The sequence below is a fragment of the Chelonia mydas genome, chromosome 7 (assembly GCF_015237465.2).
Source record: "Chelonia mydas isolate rCheMyd1 chromosome 7, rCheMyd1.pri.v2, whole genome shotgun sequence".
Lineage (NCBI taxonomy): Eukaryota > Metazoa > Chordata > Testudines > Cheloniidae > Chelonia > Chelonia mydas.
In genome coordinates this window covers 5,994,004-6,008,669 of record NC_057853.1, presented here as the reverse complement: position 1 = coordinate 6,008,669, position 14,666 = coordinate 5,994,004, and the positions used below count along the sequence as shown (strand labels likewise).

At 44.4% G+C, this 14,666-nt stretch overlaps 1 protein-coding gene across 7 annotated transcripts in view; it reads left to right on the top strand.

Annotated features, from left to right (window-relative positions):
• ADAMTS9 (ADAM metallopeptidase with thrombospondin type 1 motif 9) overlaps positions 1 to 14,666 on the top strand; it is a 134,189-nt gene that overhangs the window by 38,064 nt on the left and 81,459 nt on the right. For all 7 annotated transcript variants that reach the window (XR_005226211.2, XM_037904878.2, XM_043551517.1 and 4 more), the window contains one exon: positions 4,944 to 5,089. Coding sequence is in view for 6 of the 7 variants with exons in the window: in XM_037904878.2 (XP_037760806.2) it covers positions 4,944 to 5,089 (146 nt within the window). In the remaining variant the exon portion in view is untranslated. The remainder of the gene's footprint in view (positions 1 to 4,943; positions 5,090 to 14,666) is intronic.

The window sequence follows — 14,666 nt, the reverse complement described above, 5'->3', positions numbered from 1 at the left end:
AGTGCTGCCATCTTGATGCCACGTGTCTCTTTACTTTGATGACAGCTGCTGACCCTTTGTGCCTCTGAAAACAACCCAAGATTGGACCCCATCCCACAGTGCTTAAACCCTGGAAACTTCAGTGGCGGCGATGTATGAAATCAGACGGCAGGGTTGGGCCGACAATGGAGAAACAGACGTCGTAGGACTTTTTAATAAAACAGGCTGTACTGCGGCAGGCTCTTATTAAATAATATGGCCCTTGGTAACCAAGCCTGCACAGGAAGGCAAACCCAGGGCATGCTGTAGACTAGAGGACAAGCTCACCTTCAAACGAATCCAGCAAATAGACCCCATCCCAAATAGTAAGCAGCTAGCCAAACACACCTAGGACCAACTTGCTTCATTAGCAAGTGGCAGGCAGGCAGAGCTGTAGGAAAGAGATCTCTGTTAAATGTGCTGAGGGGCCAGTGTTTATATAGGCCTAGTGTGGTAGCAGCTGGCCCTGACTTGCGTTTCTGAGCCCCTGGTGCCATACTAAACTAGCTCCCTCCTGAAACTTGACTATATTTCTCCAAAAAGAAAAGGAGTACTTGTGGCACCTTAGAGACTAACCAATTTATTTGAGCATAAGCTTTCGTGAGCTACAGCTCACTTCATCGGATGCATATTTCTCCAGTTCCACTCCTTATCCCTCACAGCAAGCCAGTGTGTGTGTGCAATGTTCTTGCTAACGGAGAAAGATTTGGTCATGCGGTTTTGCAGCGCATGGTGTGGGATGTGTATGTGCAGGTGAGAGAGAAGATCATACTGTGATTCATCCGACTCCTATTTATTGTCCTCCCATGGACGGAAGTAGATTGACATGCCTGGGCGGTACAGTGGGGACCCTGAGCCTGCAGACACCTGCTGGCCATTGGAACGAGACCTTAATAGTTTGTTTTCCTGGCTGCCAGTGTAACCTGACGCAGCGCGATCAGCAGGATTTGAACCCAGGAACTCTTCTGCTTTAAAAGCATGAATCTCTCCTGTTTAAACTCAAGGTGTAGGAGCCTAAGTATGCTTGCCTCTGATATTCTGTAGCAGAGAGAACTCCTGCTGGCATTCCTGTTCCGTCAGAGGAGGGAAACTGATTGCAGGGAGGATGGAGGAGTTGAGAGGATGAAGTTTGCTCTCTCTATTTCAATGATACTTCCCCATTGGGGTGGGTTTTTTTGTTTTTTTGGTTCTGACACGGTGTCGTTCAGAATGAGTAAAAACTAGCCAGGGGCAGTGAGAGGGGAAACCTCTTTTCAGATTTTTTCTCGAGATTGCACAGAGCTTTTCCATGGAGTCTTGACTGGATAATTCTGCAGAAATTGTTGAAACTCCCCACGGATTCTCTGTGGCCGTAGTGATCAGTCACAAATTAAATATGAAACGAACAGAGGCCAGTGTGCCAGAGAAACCGGGGTACATCAGCAAATTCTGACTCCCATTACCATGGAGACCATTCCATTTCGGTTTCTTTTCGTGCCAGTCCAGCCTCAGCAGCAATCTAGCAATGTTTGTTGACACAGCATTCATTTGATGAATGGTTTGTGATTTGTCTAAATATTTGAGCAGTGCTACTTTAGTTACGGGCGTGGCAGCATTTTCATTGCAAGGTCTGTTTTATGATAGGCTTACGACTCCCCGGTTTAAAGGCCCAATCCAACCACCACTGATTTTTAATGGGAGTTGAACTGGGCCCTACATTTTCTTTAGGTTTAACATTGGATTTCGCAGATGGCCAGAGCACAGAACAGGGAGGCGAGAATTCCCGGGCTCTGTAACCAGCTCTGTGGGCTTGTGCAAAGAGCTTTCTGTGCCTCGCTTTCCTCATCCACAAGCTAACTGGATTGAGGTGGGATGTTCTAGGTGAATTTGCTGGCCAGCGTTAGCCAGGAGGTTGGATTAAACGGTCACAACAGTCTGAGAAAAGGGAGTGGTCACATTGCTTTCGCTACCTTATGGGGCTGTTTATGAAGATTCATGAGTTACTGTTTGCAAAATATTTTTGTAAACTATTCATTTTTCTGTCATTAAACGCTCAATCCAGGTATGATCATTTTTGTTATACACCTACAGTCTTTATTCCTGCATAATTATTACCTAACAGCCTTAGTCATGGATTGTGCTAGGCACTGCGTAAACAGCAAACAAACAACAGTGATTTCAATCGGTTTTAGCTTCAGTAAAGTGCTCAGATTGTGCCTGAAATGTGATATAAAACTAATCAGCGATTTTTAAAGGGCAACAAAAATTGCATCGTAGTGATTTTGAAGGTGCCACCCACCATTCCTTGCTGTCTGAGATATGCAGAGTGTTTTACACACAAGCATTCATGGAAAACAGGAGCCATCTTGTTAGGATGAAACCTCTTGCTGATCCCTTTATAAATGCCCAGAAATAGGGACTGTCACTTTCTGAGAAGAATTTTGTGCAAAATCCTTGAGTTTCAAGAAGCTGTCGCGATGTTGGAGGAATAGCTGTACGCGTTGCAGTGGCGCTGAAAAATCCATGGATCTCAAACGAAGTTGATGGAGGGTGTTTGATTTATTTTTGGCCCCAAAGCAAGTAAGCACCTGCTGGAATCCCATTGATTTCCCATGAATAGGGACTGACTGCTGAACCAGAATCACATTTAACACTACTGCCAATAAAGTGGAAATTTTTTTTTAAACATTCAAATACTTTACAGGGTTCAGAGTAGCAGCCGTGTTAGTCTGTATTTGCAAAAAGAACAGGAGGACTTGTGGCACCTTAGAGACTAACCAATTTATTTGAGCGTAAGCTTTCGTGAGCTACAGCTCACTTCATCTTTTCAAATACTTTAAGCACTCCCGATTAAGAAATGCATCGATCAGGCTATTAGCTTGCAATCCTTCAAACACTTATGAATGTGAATTGTTTTACACAAGTAACTGGGGGCTTGTCTACACTTACCAGGGGTTTGACAAGCGGTGATCGATGCATCGGCGGTCAATTTAATGGGTCTATTGAAGACCTGCTAAATTGACCACCGGTCGCTCTCCCGTTGACTCGTATACTCCACCTGAACAAGACGTGCAAGGGAGCGTCTCCAGTCGACATCGCGTAGTGTGGAGCCCGCGGTAAGTAGATCTAAGTACATCAACTTCAGCTGCATTGTTCACGTAGCTGAAGTTGCATATCTTAGATCGATCTCCCCTCGTAGTGTAGACAAGGCCTGGGACTACTTGGTTACATACATAAGGGTTTTCAGGATCAGGGCCCCATTTCATCACACTCTTCTTACGTGTTGGAACCTAGGTGATATGCATCTGTTATTCAAAAACCCCTTCAGTACTCCAAGGCAACAGGATGCATTGCAGACAAACTGGTAGCCTTAGCCGTGGTTTCCTTTCCCATCCCCCACCCTGTAGGCTCTTGAGTATTGGTTTTAATGTGAAAATAGGATATAGCAAATAGCCACGTTTATAGATTTTAAGTCCAGAAGGGATCATTAGGGTCACTGTGTCTCTCCCCCTCCCCCCACCCCCCACCCCGCATAGCACGGGCTGTAGAATTTGATCCAGTAGTTTCTGTGGGGGAGCATTTATTGAGCCCAATAACTTGTGGTGGGATAGACAGAGCGTGTCTTTTGGAAAGACATCCAGTCTCCAGTGAACAGCACCAATTGTGAGAGGAATTGATCGCTTCCCTGGGCGAGTTATGTCAGTGGTTAATTACCCTCCATGTTAAAAAGCACAAAAGGGTCCTGGTCCCCGAGCAGGGCTTCTAGGGGCTATGGGAACACAAAATTCACTAGGGGTGAAATCCTGGCTGGCCCCCTTGAAGTTTCACCATAGAATTCAGGGGATTTGACCCTATGATTCTCAGGCCTTGTCCACACTAGAGAGAGTTTGCCATGCCTCTATAGCTCTACCAGCCAACCCTCCTAATGGAGGCACGGCTTACAGCGGCAAAAGATGTGCTTATACCAGTTCCCTGGGCAAAATATGCGCTCCCACAAAAGACCTTTTTTTGCCAGTATAACTGCCTCTGCTCTAGGGCTTTTGCTGGCACAGCTGCGTGGGTTGGGGGGAGTAATTTTGTTTTTCACACTCGGACCTGATGTAGCTATGCCAACAAAACTTCTGCATGGAAATCAGGCCTGGGGAAGTAACGTGATGTGGAAAAAGTGTTCTGGGGGTGGAGAAACCCCACTTGTTTTTATTTACCATTTTTATTGCCCTACTTTTCTTATGTTTTCCCTTCCCTTTATTCTGTCAGTTTCTAAAGTTCAGGGAACTTTTCTTTCTTTATATTCCTGCTCTTCTGTCTCTTTTTACTGACACATTGTGGCTCTTATCTGATTTTCTGGCTACAGGCTAAGTAGCTTTTTTTCAAAAGCCGCCACTTTTTGCTTTACAGTTCAGGATCAGTAAACAGGGGGTATTTTGCGGCTGGGGTAGCTGTTATCCGTTTCTCGATAAATCACTCTTCTGGCCTCTGCAATCTGTCTGGTCTTCACCTTTTAAGGATGCAAAAGTTTTGAACCTGCTGCTTCACCTTAATCTCATGCAGAGCAGTATAATGCCATGTGACCTGCTCTTATTGTTACTGAAGTCAGAAAAGCCTGTAAGCATGTGTCTAAGGTTACAGCTAAGCATGTAGTGGTTTCCTGAGTTGGGACTTGTGAGTTTCATCCTTGATTTCAATGAGGGCAGGTTCAGACACCAGGGATTTTAAGCACTCTAGCATTTAAAAATGTTTTCCCAAGTTTTTGAGCCGGTGTGATGAACAGTAAGTGAAGGCTTCTTTTGCAAAATGCTCCTCTCCTTGTGAATGTAGCTGTTGAGAAAAGGCAGGCAAATGAACATGGGCTGAAGACCGAGGGGGAAATTGGATTGCTAACTTCTAAAATGTCAATATTCTGTCATGGAAAAGAGTCGTTCTGTGATGCTCTCTCTTGCTTACAGCACTGCAAGTATGGTGTATGTGTCCCCAAGGAGCGAGAGGCGCCGGTAACAGATGGAGCGTGGGGATCGTGGAGTCCCTTTGGAAGCTGTTCAAGAACCTGCGGTGGTGGCATAAAAACTGCAGTTCGAGAATGCAACAGGCCTGAGTGAGTACAATAGCACTGAAAAACCTACTGGTTTGACCGCTCGAGCGGTGACACTGACGCTGGATTGGGGGCCCAAACTGACCAAAATATTGACTGGGCCACCCAGATCTAAATATTTTAAGACAGGTGATGGGCTGCTCGAAAGCATTGGCCTGACTCTGCTCCTGATGACTCAGAGTTTTAAGATACCAACCAAATGTCCACCTAGCGCTACTGTATGAATCCAGTTCCTTCCACAAACACTTCATTAAGCCCTTTTATGCTTTTACATGTGAGCTGGGACAGATTAGACAAGCTCTGTGGAAATCTGGACCCTGTTTTTTTTTAAATAAAAGCATTTAAAGATGTTTATCATAAACGTGTCAAGCAAATTCATGTGCCCTTTGAAATCACAGTGAATTTTGCCATTGACTTCAATAGGATCAATACCTGACCTGTAGAATGTTAGCAGCTGGTTTGAAAACAATCCGTTTAACGCAGTGACTGGGCTGATTTCTGCCTTACTGCCTGCACTCAGTCATTGTGAGTGTTGAGGAGAGGAAGGGATCATCTGGGGCTCTGATTTTGGGGTGGGCAGGAGAATGTGTTCTGCTGAGTTTGCTGAAAACAGGAATTTGAAAAGGCAAAGTAAGAGTCGAGTGAGCACTTCATGGCAGAAATCATTCTACTTTCTTGCCGGTAGCATCAGAAAGGTTATTACCAAGGAAATTGGCATTAGCAGTGGGTCCGTGTCAGGTTTTGCATCAGCTCTTTGAAGTCTGTGGTAGATGAGTGTTAATTGAGGAAGGGAGGTTTAGACCAGGGACACTGGCATTAGAGTGATACCTGGAGATTGCTCCGTTTGCGTGAGCAAATGTCACAGTAAAGGAAAGGCTGAGGGCAAGGGAATTGGACGTCGACAAGCTCGTTAAAATAATGCTGAGCACAACGCCAGAAACACAAACATCAGAGCGTCCTCACTCCTGACGGCCTCCGCCAGTTTTGCAACAACTGAGCAATGCAGAAACTGGGTGGCTCTTCACAGATAAAATATAATTCTATGTGTGCAAAGGATGCTCAAAGCAGCCATCCAGCCAAACACTCAGACCTTTCTGATGAACGACATTCCTGGTGGGATGGAGCACTAGGCAGCTGGATGGATAGATTCTCTGGTAAGAAGTCTCCTGGACCTCAAAGCCTAGCCTCTTCAACACTACCTCCTTCTGCAATTCAGAAGTTAAATTGTGTGTATTTGCAAACATAGTTGTAGGCTGGCATTTTCAAAAGTACCAAAGTGAGTTAGGCCAGTGGTTCTCAAAGCCAGTCTGCCACTTGTTCAGGGAAAGCCCCTGGCACGCCGGACCGGTTTGTTTACCTGCCGCGTCCGCAAGTTCGGCTGATCGCGGCTCCCTCTGGCCGCGGTTCGCCGCTCCAGGCCAATGGGGGCTGTGGGAAGTGGCGCAGGCCAAGGGACGTGCTGGCTGCCCTTCCCACAGCCCCCATTGGTCTGGAGCGGCGAACTGTGGTCAGTGGGAGCCGCGATCGGCTGAACCTCTGAACACGGCAGGTAAACAAACCCGTCCGGCGCGCCAGGGGCTTTCCCTGAACAAGCGGCGGACTGGCTTTGAGAACCACTGAGTTAGGCGACAGCGCCCATTGAAAACCAGTGGGAGCTGGGTGCTTAACAATCTAACGCACTTTTAAAAACACCACCCATAGTGCAGTCAGTTGTACTTATTTTCCTGGATTTCTTTCGAGAGCATTAAAACTGGCATTGTCCTCCCCTCGAACCCACCATGAAGTCTCCACCGAGGTTTTTTTTTTTGTCTTAGGCTGGCCCACATAGGTTTTACGGTGACTTTGTTTTGCCATTTAAATTTGATATCATGTTGGATGTGGGCTGCAAGGACCTACATTCTCCTCATGAGATGTTTGTGATGTGCAAGTGAGTGAGACAAGTGAATAAGGTTAGAGAAAGAAAGAAAGAAAGAAAGAAAACCTCTGCATAGCCTCTCACCCTCATTTTAAAACTCACATTCTTCCCCCCTTTTCAAAATGTTCTTTTCTAAAGTATCAACTGGCACTAGTCTAGCTGAAAAGCAGTTTTATTCCTAAATGTTCTGACTGTGTTCTGACACCCTATAAAAACAATAACAAACAACCCAAGTTTCTGAAGTCAGATCCAAATGACTTTTTATTTGCCCTTGTATATTAAAAAAAGACTTCACATTTGTAAACAGATTTTTTTTTTTTTATATGAGCATGCAGGTTGGCGCCTTGAATGCCAGTGAAATGGTCTGTTATACTGACTGTGTGAAGAGCCTCTCAAATCCAACATTTAAAATGGAAAAAGCCCACTAACTCTTAGTTGGAGGCCTGCTACTGCCTCTGTCTGTAATATGTTCTGACACCTACATGGCTGAGCACTTTGTAGAACAGTAGGAAGCTGTAAGCCTACGACAGGCAAGCAGACTGTGTTTTGACATGCACTCAGAGGAATGTATTAGCTGACCAGACCAGACCCTTCACCTGGGAAATCCAAGCTGGATGGTAAAGCTAAAGCCAACTGCTGCAGCGTATCACAGACAGTATCTGCATTGCTGGCAGTGTGTCAAAGAAAGGCACAGTTGCAGTAACAGCAGAAGGAAGCATAGCTCTTAGGACATCAGCACAGGGAGCCCCATTTGCAGGAAAGGCTGTTTGGATCTCAGCATCATCCCTGTCTGTGGCTTTAGTCAGATCTGCATTTCTGGTATGTCACAGGAGTAGCTACGTGTGTTGAAAACTGGCTGAGTTTGACATGTAAGCGTATCTACAAATAAATGTGCCGAGCCGCCTAACTGCTGAGCTGCTGGCAGTACAGTTAGCTCGTAATAGAGCTACAGATTCAAACACTTCTGAGCTTTCCCTGTTGAAATGTGTTCAGTCTTTTTTTGGGAAAGGGGTGGTCAGATCGGGTTTTCAAAAGGTGGCCTCTGTTGGCGTGCATGCCATCTCTTTCCAAATTTCTGTGTAGTCTCACTTGAGTACAAAAGCTCCACTCCACACCCCCGCACAAACCCCATCATTTGCCTGCACAAGTGATTGGGTGCACAGAGTTTTGTGCATTCAACTGCATGCAGGTGGAGACCGGGTTCATACCCATCGGGAAGACCCGGCCCTCGTGGGTCAGGTTTTGATGCATGTAAAATGGAAGTCTAGCCCTACAGTGAAATATTTGGTCAGGAAGATGGCATGCTGGCAACATTTAGCTTGAAACATGCAACGCTAAAAAGATCAGTCCCGTTAGTGGAAAACATTGTGGGTGTTTCTGTATATTGCCTCTTTTTGTGTGCCCGTTTGCAAATGCAATGACCTTGATGCATATCATAGAATTTGCACGCTCAGAACCCCTTTTGTGTATGCCCCGTCAAGTGTTGCACATGTAAATTATGTCACTTGTGCCCACAAAGGTGTTGCACATGCATAAGTGCACTTCGTATAATAACTCGGGACAGTGGGGTTGTGTCCAGCTCTCCTGAAGCAGAACGTAATCACGCTGATGCCTTGAGAGGTAAGTGTGAAAAATAATAAAGCTTAGCATTTACATAGGGTGTATTATATAGTCAAAACAAGTCAGTGTGGGAGCACGGAGGAGAACCCAGGTCTGTCTCCTAGTGTGATTTGTTAGGCTACGTACTGAAATGGAAGGATCTTTGAATCTCTAGCAGGGATTTAGCTGGGTGTGGGTGGGTGTGTGGAGCAGAGTTGGGAAGGGAATATTGCTAGACTGGAGAAACAGTCCACAACAGAAGTTACCTGCTAGTACAGATGCTTCAGAAATGGTAGGGTTACGCATAGAATGAGGAGGTTTGTATGCATGAATTACTTCATTTTCCATCATCTGCCACTTGTTGATGGCTGTCCATAAAAAAGTATTCCACCGTGCTGGTTGAGAATGGCTAATGCGCCAGTATTTCTTCATGGCATTAAAAATGTCACATGTTATTGGTGAAAATCCATGTCTGAAAATATTTTATATGAAACTGATTTCCTGGTCAGGGTCAGCCATCTCAGTTTTACCAGGCTCTGTTAAAGTTTTTCAAGTGTGTCTCAAAAATTATCAGAGTGATTTGGGGCTAGTTTGAAAAAAAAAAATCATTGTAAGTGTGTTTAAGCCTCCAATACTAGCAGAAGGGAAATTTAATAGCAAAGTTACGAAGCTGACAGATCATGGCAAGTTTTAGCATTCTTTGCTTTATGGTAGGTTCTTGTATGCAGTATATTATCTCTAATCTCAAATATCATGTCTAAAAAATGTAATTGCTTAAAGGTCTAATTGTATGGGGGCGGGGGGGAGTGTTGGAGTGGTTAGTATTACATATGACAAGAATCCTACGTATTCTTGTTTACTACCTTAATATGAAAAAACACATCTTCTGTTCATGATATCTGTTTATAATGGGAGCATTATGCTTTAAAGTGTCATAGTCGCAATGTATTTCTCTCTTTAAAACATACACGGGTAGAGGTTTGCATAATTTAAGGCCATCATGAAATTGTAGTACTGCCTTTGCAATGTAAATGGAAAATATTTTCAAACTGAAACTAATTCTTGTGTCATAAGAATCCTGTGAAACCTAACATGGGTTATTTTTGGTTTCAGAAGATCTGTAATGTTCACCTAAGAATGAAAACTCTCTGCGCTAATAATTAAACTATTATTCTGATCTATGTTCTCCTGCAACCTCAAGTTTTACTGATTGAAGGTTGGAAGCAAATTTGATATGCTACTGGGATCAGCACAAAAAGGTTTATATTTGGTATGCTTGTAAAACCATGACTGTCCAAGCTGAAATTCCTGACAGTTTTTTTTAAATTAAAATAATAATTTTGACTAAGAATGACATCAAAAATTTGTAATTCAGAAAATGTTGACCTGTTGTAGTTCAAATTCATGTTCCCAGATGACATTCAGTGGTGTCAAGTCATGTTGCCTGGGTTTGTGTTGGAGTTTGCTGTAGCATGTTGGATTACTCAGATGCCCAAATGCCTCTTGTGCATGGCGGGTACTTGTTTACAAGAACTAGAGCTCTGCTTTTATTTCCTGGTTTAAGATCAATGTGTCCAATTCTATATGAGTCTAAATTGTGGTAACTCCATTGATGTCAATTACATAAGTACAAGTTTCAGAGTGACAGCCGTGTTAGTCTGTATTCGCAAAAAGAAAAGGAGGACTTGTGGCACCTTAGAGACTAACCAATTTATTTGAGCATAAGCTTTCGTGAGCTACAGCTCACTTCATCGGATGCATAAGTAGAGGATCTGTCCCAGTTCTGAGCACTTCCTATTTCTCTTTCCAAAGAATTATGCTGTAAGAGGATCAATATGGCCCTGTCTAGCTGCCTACATTGAGGGCTAGGTTCTGCCCACCACTCTCTGGCCAATTAGCTGAACCAGCGTGGGAGTGGGAAGTGAGAAAGTGTCACTGGTGCTCGTAGCCAGCCGTAGATGACAACTCCTTGGAAACAGGGCAGAGAGGATACTTCCACAGAAATGTGTTTCCGGGCTGGTCTTTGTGTACTGCTTTAGCTAAAGGGCTGATTTTAAATTGATTTACTTATCCCAGTGCAAAAGGCTGGGTGAACACTATATCACATTGACGTAAAGTGAAGTACTGTCGACTGAGCTTCAGGTGATTACGAACAGGGTTAAGCCAAACCAAAATAAGCCGACTTTAACCTGAACTGAGAGCGTCCGCACTGCGTTTTTCACGGGTTTAAATAAATGGCCAAGTAGCCAAGGCCGCAGAGTCATAAGACTGCTCTTGGCGTGAGTAGAGCTTATGCGTCACCCTTTGCAGAGAACTGTGCTGAAAGCCAGAATCTCGTTTTCTCTGTCTAGAGAAGAATTAAGCAATCTACAGTACAGCCACCTTCATTTCATTGAGGAGAGGCAATCACTGACAGGCAAAGTGGTGCCTTTTTAGCTACCAATGCATTGTATTTCTTTTGTGGTCGTTGGCTGAGATGAAATGTCTGCCTGCCCGATCTATCTACAAATACGCCATACATGTGTTAACAATGGTAGGTAGAGCTGGGTAGAATGACCCATAATCTCTTCTCCAGTGACCAAGGGTAGGGAATGGCGTATCTGATGCGTGTGAGTCTTTTCGCTGGAGAGTGAGTCAGTGGGTGAGCCCAATCTGCAGAGCTCCTATTTTTCTCCTGGAATCATTAGGCTGCTGGAGTGCTGAGACCACTGCTTGTCCTGCTGATCAATGTTGTCTCATTGTTGCCTTATATTTCCCTGTCAGCCTGTCTATAGCCATGTGTGTGTTGTCTCTCCTCTAATCCTTAGATTGGGGCGGGCACCGTCTTTGTTCTTTTGTGTGTGTACAGCATCAAGGACAGTAGAGTCCTGGTCCTTGCCTCGGGCTCCTAGGCACTCCAGTAATACAAATAAATAATAATAATGCTCTGGTATTGGCTCATCGTAAAAGGGAGCGTGCAAGTGAGTAATCAGTAGTAGTGAGGCAGTGTTGACTGGGAGGCACAGGATTTGGAATCAGGCCACCTGGTTTCCATTTCTGCTTTGCCAGTGACCTGTTAAGAGAGTGCATTTGCCTTTACATGCCTCAGTTTCCCTATCTGAATAATAGATATTACTGGGGCTGCCTCCACCAATGAAGTATTTTGAGATCTACAGAAGGAAAACGCTATATATGAGCTAAATATTATTGCTATAAATGTGGGAAGATGTATTTTTGGTGGTAGGCTGCATGTTGTCATGCTAGTCATTGAAGATCGTCTGACATTTGCACAATTTATTTTTGTTTCACTTTCTTGTATTATGGCTCATTAGGGAAATCTCAGAATGTATTTGAATTTGGAAAGTTTCCCTTGCAATTTGTTTTGTTCAGAGGCATACTGAATGGGAAGCAGATGCTACTGTCGTTTTAGGGGGAGGTTTTTTTGAGGCAGAAATGGAAGTTAGGCACCAAACTCCAGCCCACAGTCAATCTCCCATTTATATTTTTACGGATCTCCCCCTGAGATTGTGTAACACTGCCTTCTACAGGATAGAACATTTCAGCCCCATCCACTATTTATCTATTTGGAATGTTCTTGCCCTCTTATGGGCTGATCTAAAAAGTGTGTATTAAATGCAAAGAGTTGGGTTAATGGAGACTCGTGATTGATATTTTCCATGCCCAAAAGTTATGAGGAAAGTTTACTCGGCCCCTGTGTGCGCATGTACAGTTCTGTACAACTTTTGGCTTATGGATACTATTTTTCAGGAGTCACCTAAATTGGCTCCTCCCAGATTTAATTTAAAGTGTCATATCTTTGCTTCAGTAACACCACAAAATAAAGGAGAGCTGCAATTACATTTGATTGTGTTATCAAACAAATAAACCCACCTTTGAATGTGTGATCTACCAGTTCTACTCTTAAATCTAATGTTTCACCTTTTGGAGCTTTAATTTTAAATTGGCTGTAGATGGTGGCTAGAACAAATTGCTGGTGGATTAGACACTGGGCCAACGGGACCCGTGCTTAAGGGCCCCAAAAACTGGGCACCCCCGCGTTCACGCGCTTCACCCGTGGCACTCCTCCCTTGGCCCAGCTCCACCCACCCGGCGCTCCTGTCAGGGAGTGGGGAAGTCCCCGCGCTCCAACCTTGCTCCCCGGTAGGAGTGCGGGAGGAGGCAGAGCGGGGACTGCAGGTGGAAGGCGTGTGGAGGGGCCCCCACTTGCTCTGGCCCAGGGCCCCACAAAAGCTTAGTCTGCCAAGGGCTCTTTCCAAGGTCATGTTATTTTGTTGTTGTTTATTTGTATCATCCTGGTGCCTAGGAGTCCCACTCATCCCACAGGACCCCATTGTGCTAGGCACTGTGCAAACACAGAGCAAGATGGTCCCTGCTCCAAAGAGCCGACAATTTTAAATGTAAGACAAGTGACAACCAGTGGGTAGAATGGACAGACTGGGAGCACAAGGAGATGACACGAAATACCGGTCAGCATTGTTCTGGTTAAAAGATTGTAATTGGTTAAAACTGGATTGGTAACTGGTTAAAAGATAGGAAACAAAAGGTAGGAATAAATGAGCAGTTTACAGAATGGAGAGAGGTAAATAGTGGTGTCCCCCAGGGATCTGTATTGGGACCAGTGTCGTTCTACATATTCATAAATGATCTGGAAAAAGGGGTAAACAGTGAGGTGGCAAAATTTGCAGATGATACAAAACTACTCAAGACTACTCAAAGCAGACTGCAAAGAGCTACAAAAGGATCTCTCAAAACTGGGTGACTGGGCAACAAAATGGCAGATGAAATTCAGTGTTTGCAAATGCAAAGTAATGCATGTTGGAAAACATAATCCCAACTATACATATAAAATGATGGGGTCTATATTAGCTGTTACCACTCAATACAGAGATCTTGGAGTCATTGTGAATAGTTCTCTGAAAACATCCACTCAATGTGCAGCAGCAGTCAAAAAAGCCAACAGAATGTTGGTTCTCATTAGGAACAGGATAGATAATAAGTCAGAAAATATCATATTGCCTTTATATAAGTCCCTGGTATGCCCACATCTTGAATACTGTGTGCAGATCTGGTCGCCCCATCTCAAAAAAGATATACTGGAGTTGGAAAAGGCACAGAAAAGGGCAAAAAAATTATCAGGAGTATGGAACAGCTTCTGTGTGAAGAGAGATTAATTAAGGGACTTTTCAGCTTGGAAAAGAGATGACTGTCGGGGAGGGTTATGATGGAGATCTGTAAAATCACTGGTGTGGAGAAAGTAAATAAGGAAGTGTTATTTACTCCTCATAACACAAGAACTAGAGGTCTTCAAATGAAATTAATCAGCAACAGGTTTAAAACAAATAAAAGGAAGTATTTCTTCACACAACGCACAGTCAACCTGTGGAACTCTTTGCCAGAGGATGTTGTGAAGGCCAAGACCATAACAGGGTTCAAAAAAGAACTGGATAAGTTCCTGGAGTATAGGTCTACTGGCTATTACCCAGGATGGGCAGGGACGGTGTCCTTAGCCTCTGTTTGCCGGAAGCTGGGAATGGGCGACAGGGGATGGATCACTGGATGATTACCTGTTCTGTTCATTCCCTCTGGGGCACCTGGCATTGGCCACTGTCAGCAGACAGGATACTGGGCTAGCTGGACCTTTGGTCTGACCCAGTATGGCTGTTCTTATGTCCTATCCATTGTCAAGTTTTCTGTAGGCATCACAGCAAAAGAGTTTTAAGCGGGATTTGAGGAAGAACACTGCAGATATCTATAGAGATGTGAGGGGGCAGCATAAAAGAAAACATGAAGGTGCTTGCTTGAAAATTTAACAAGCAGGTGATCAGGGCCAGTTCTAGGAGTGGACAAGCAGGAAGATTGCTCTGGGGGCCAGCTTCCAGAGGGCACTGTACAGTTGTCCCACTGACCCTTTTTCCCTTCGGGGAGGGAGTGCTAAAAACATGCTCTGTCCTGGCCAGCCGTTCTCCTGCCGATGATGAAGGGTGGCAGTTGTAACGATTCTTTTTTTAAACTGGACGATGTCATGGTCTGGAAGGCACGCTGCATCCTTTCCCATGCTCAATCCTT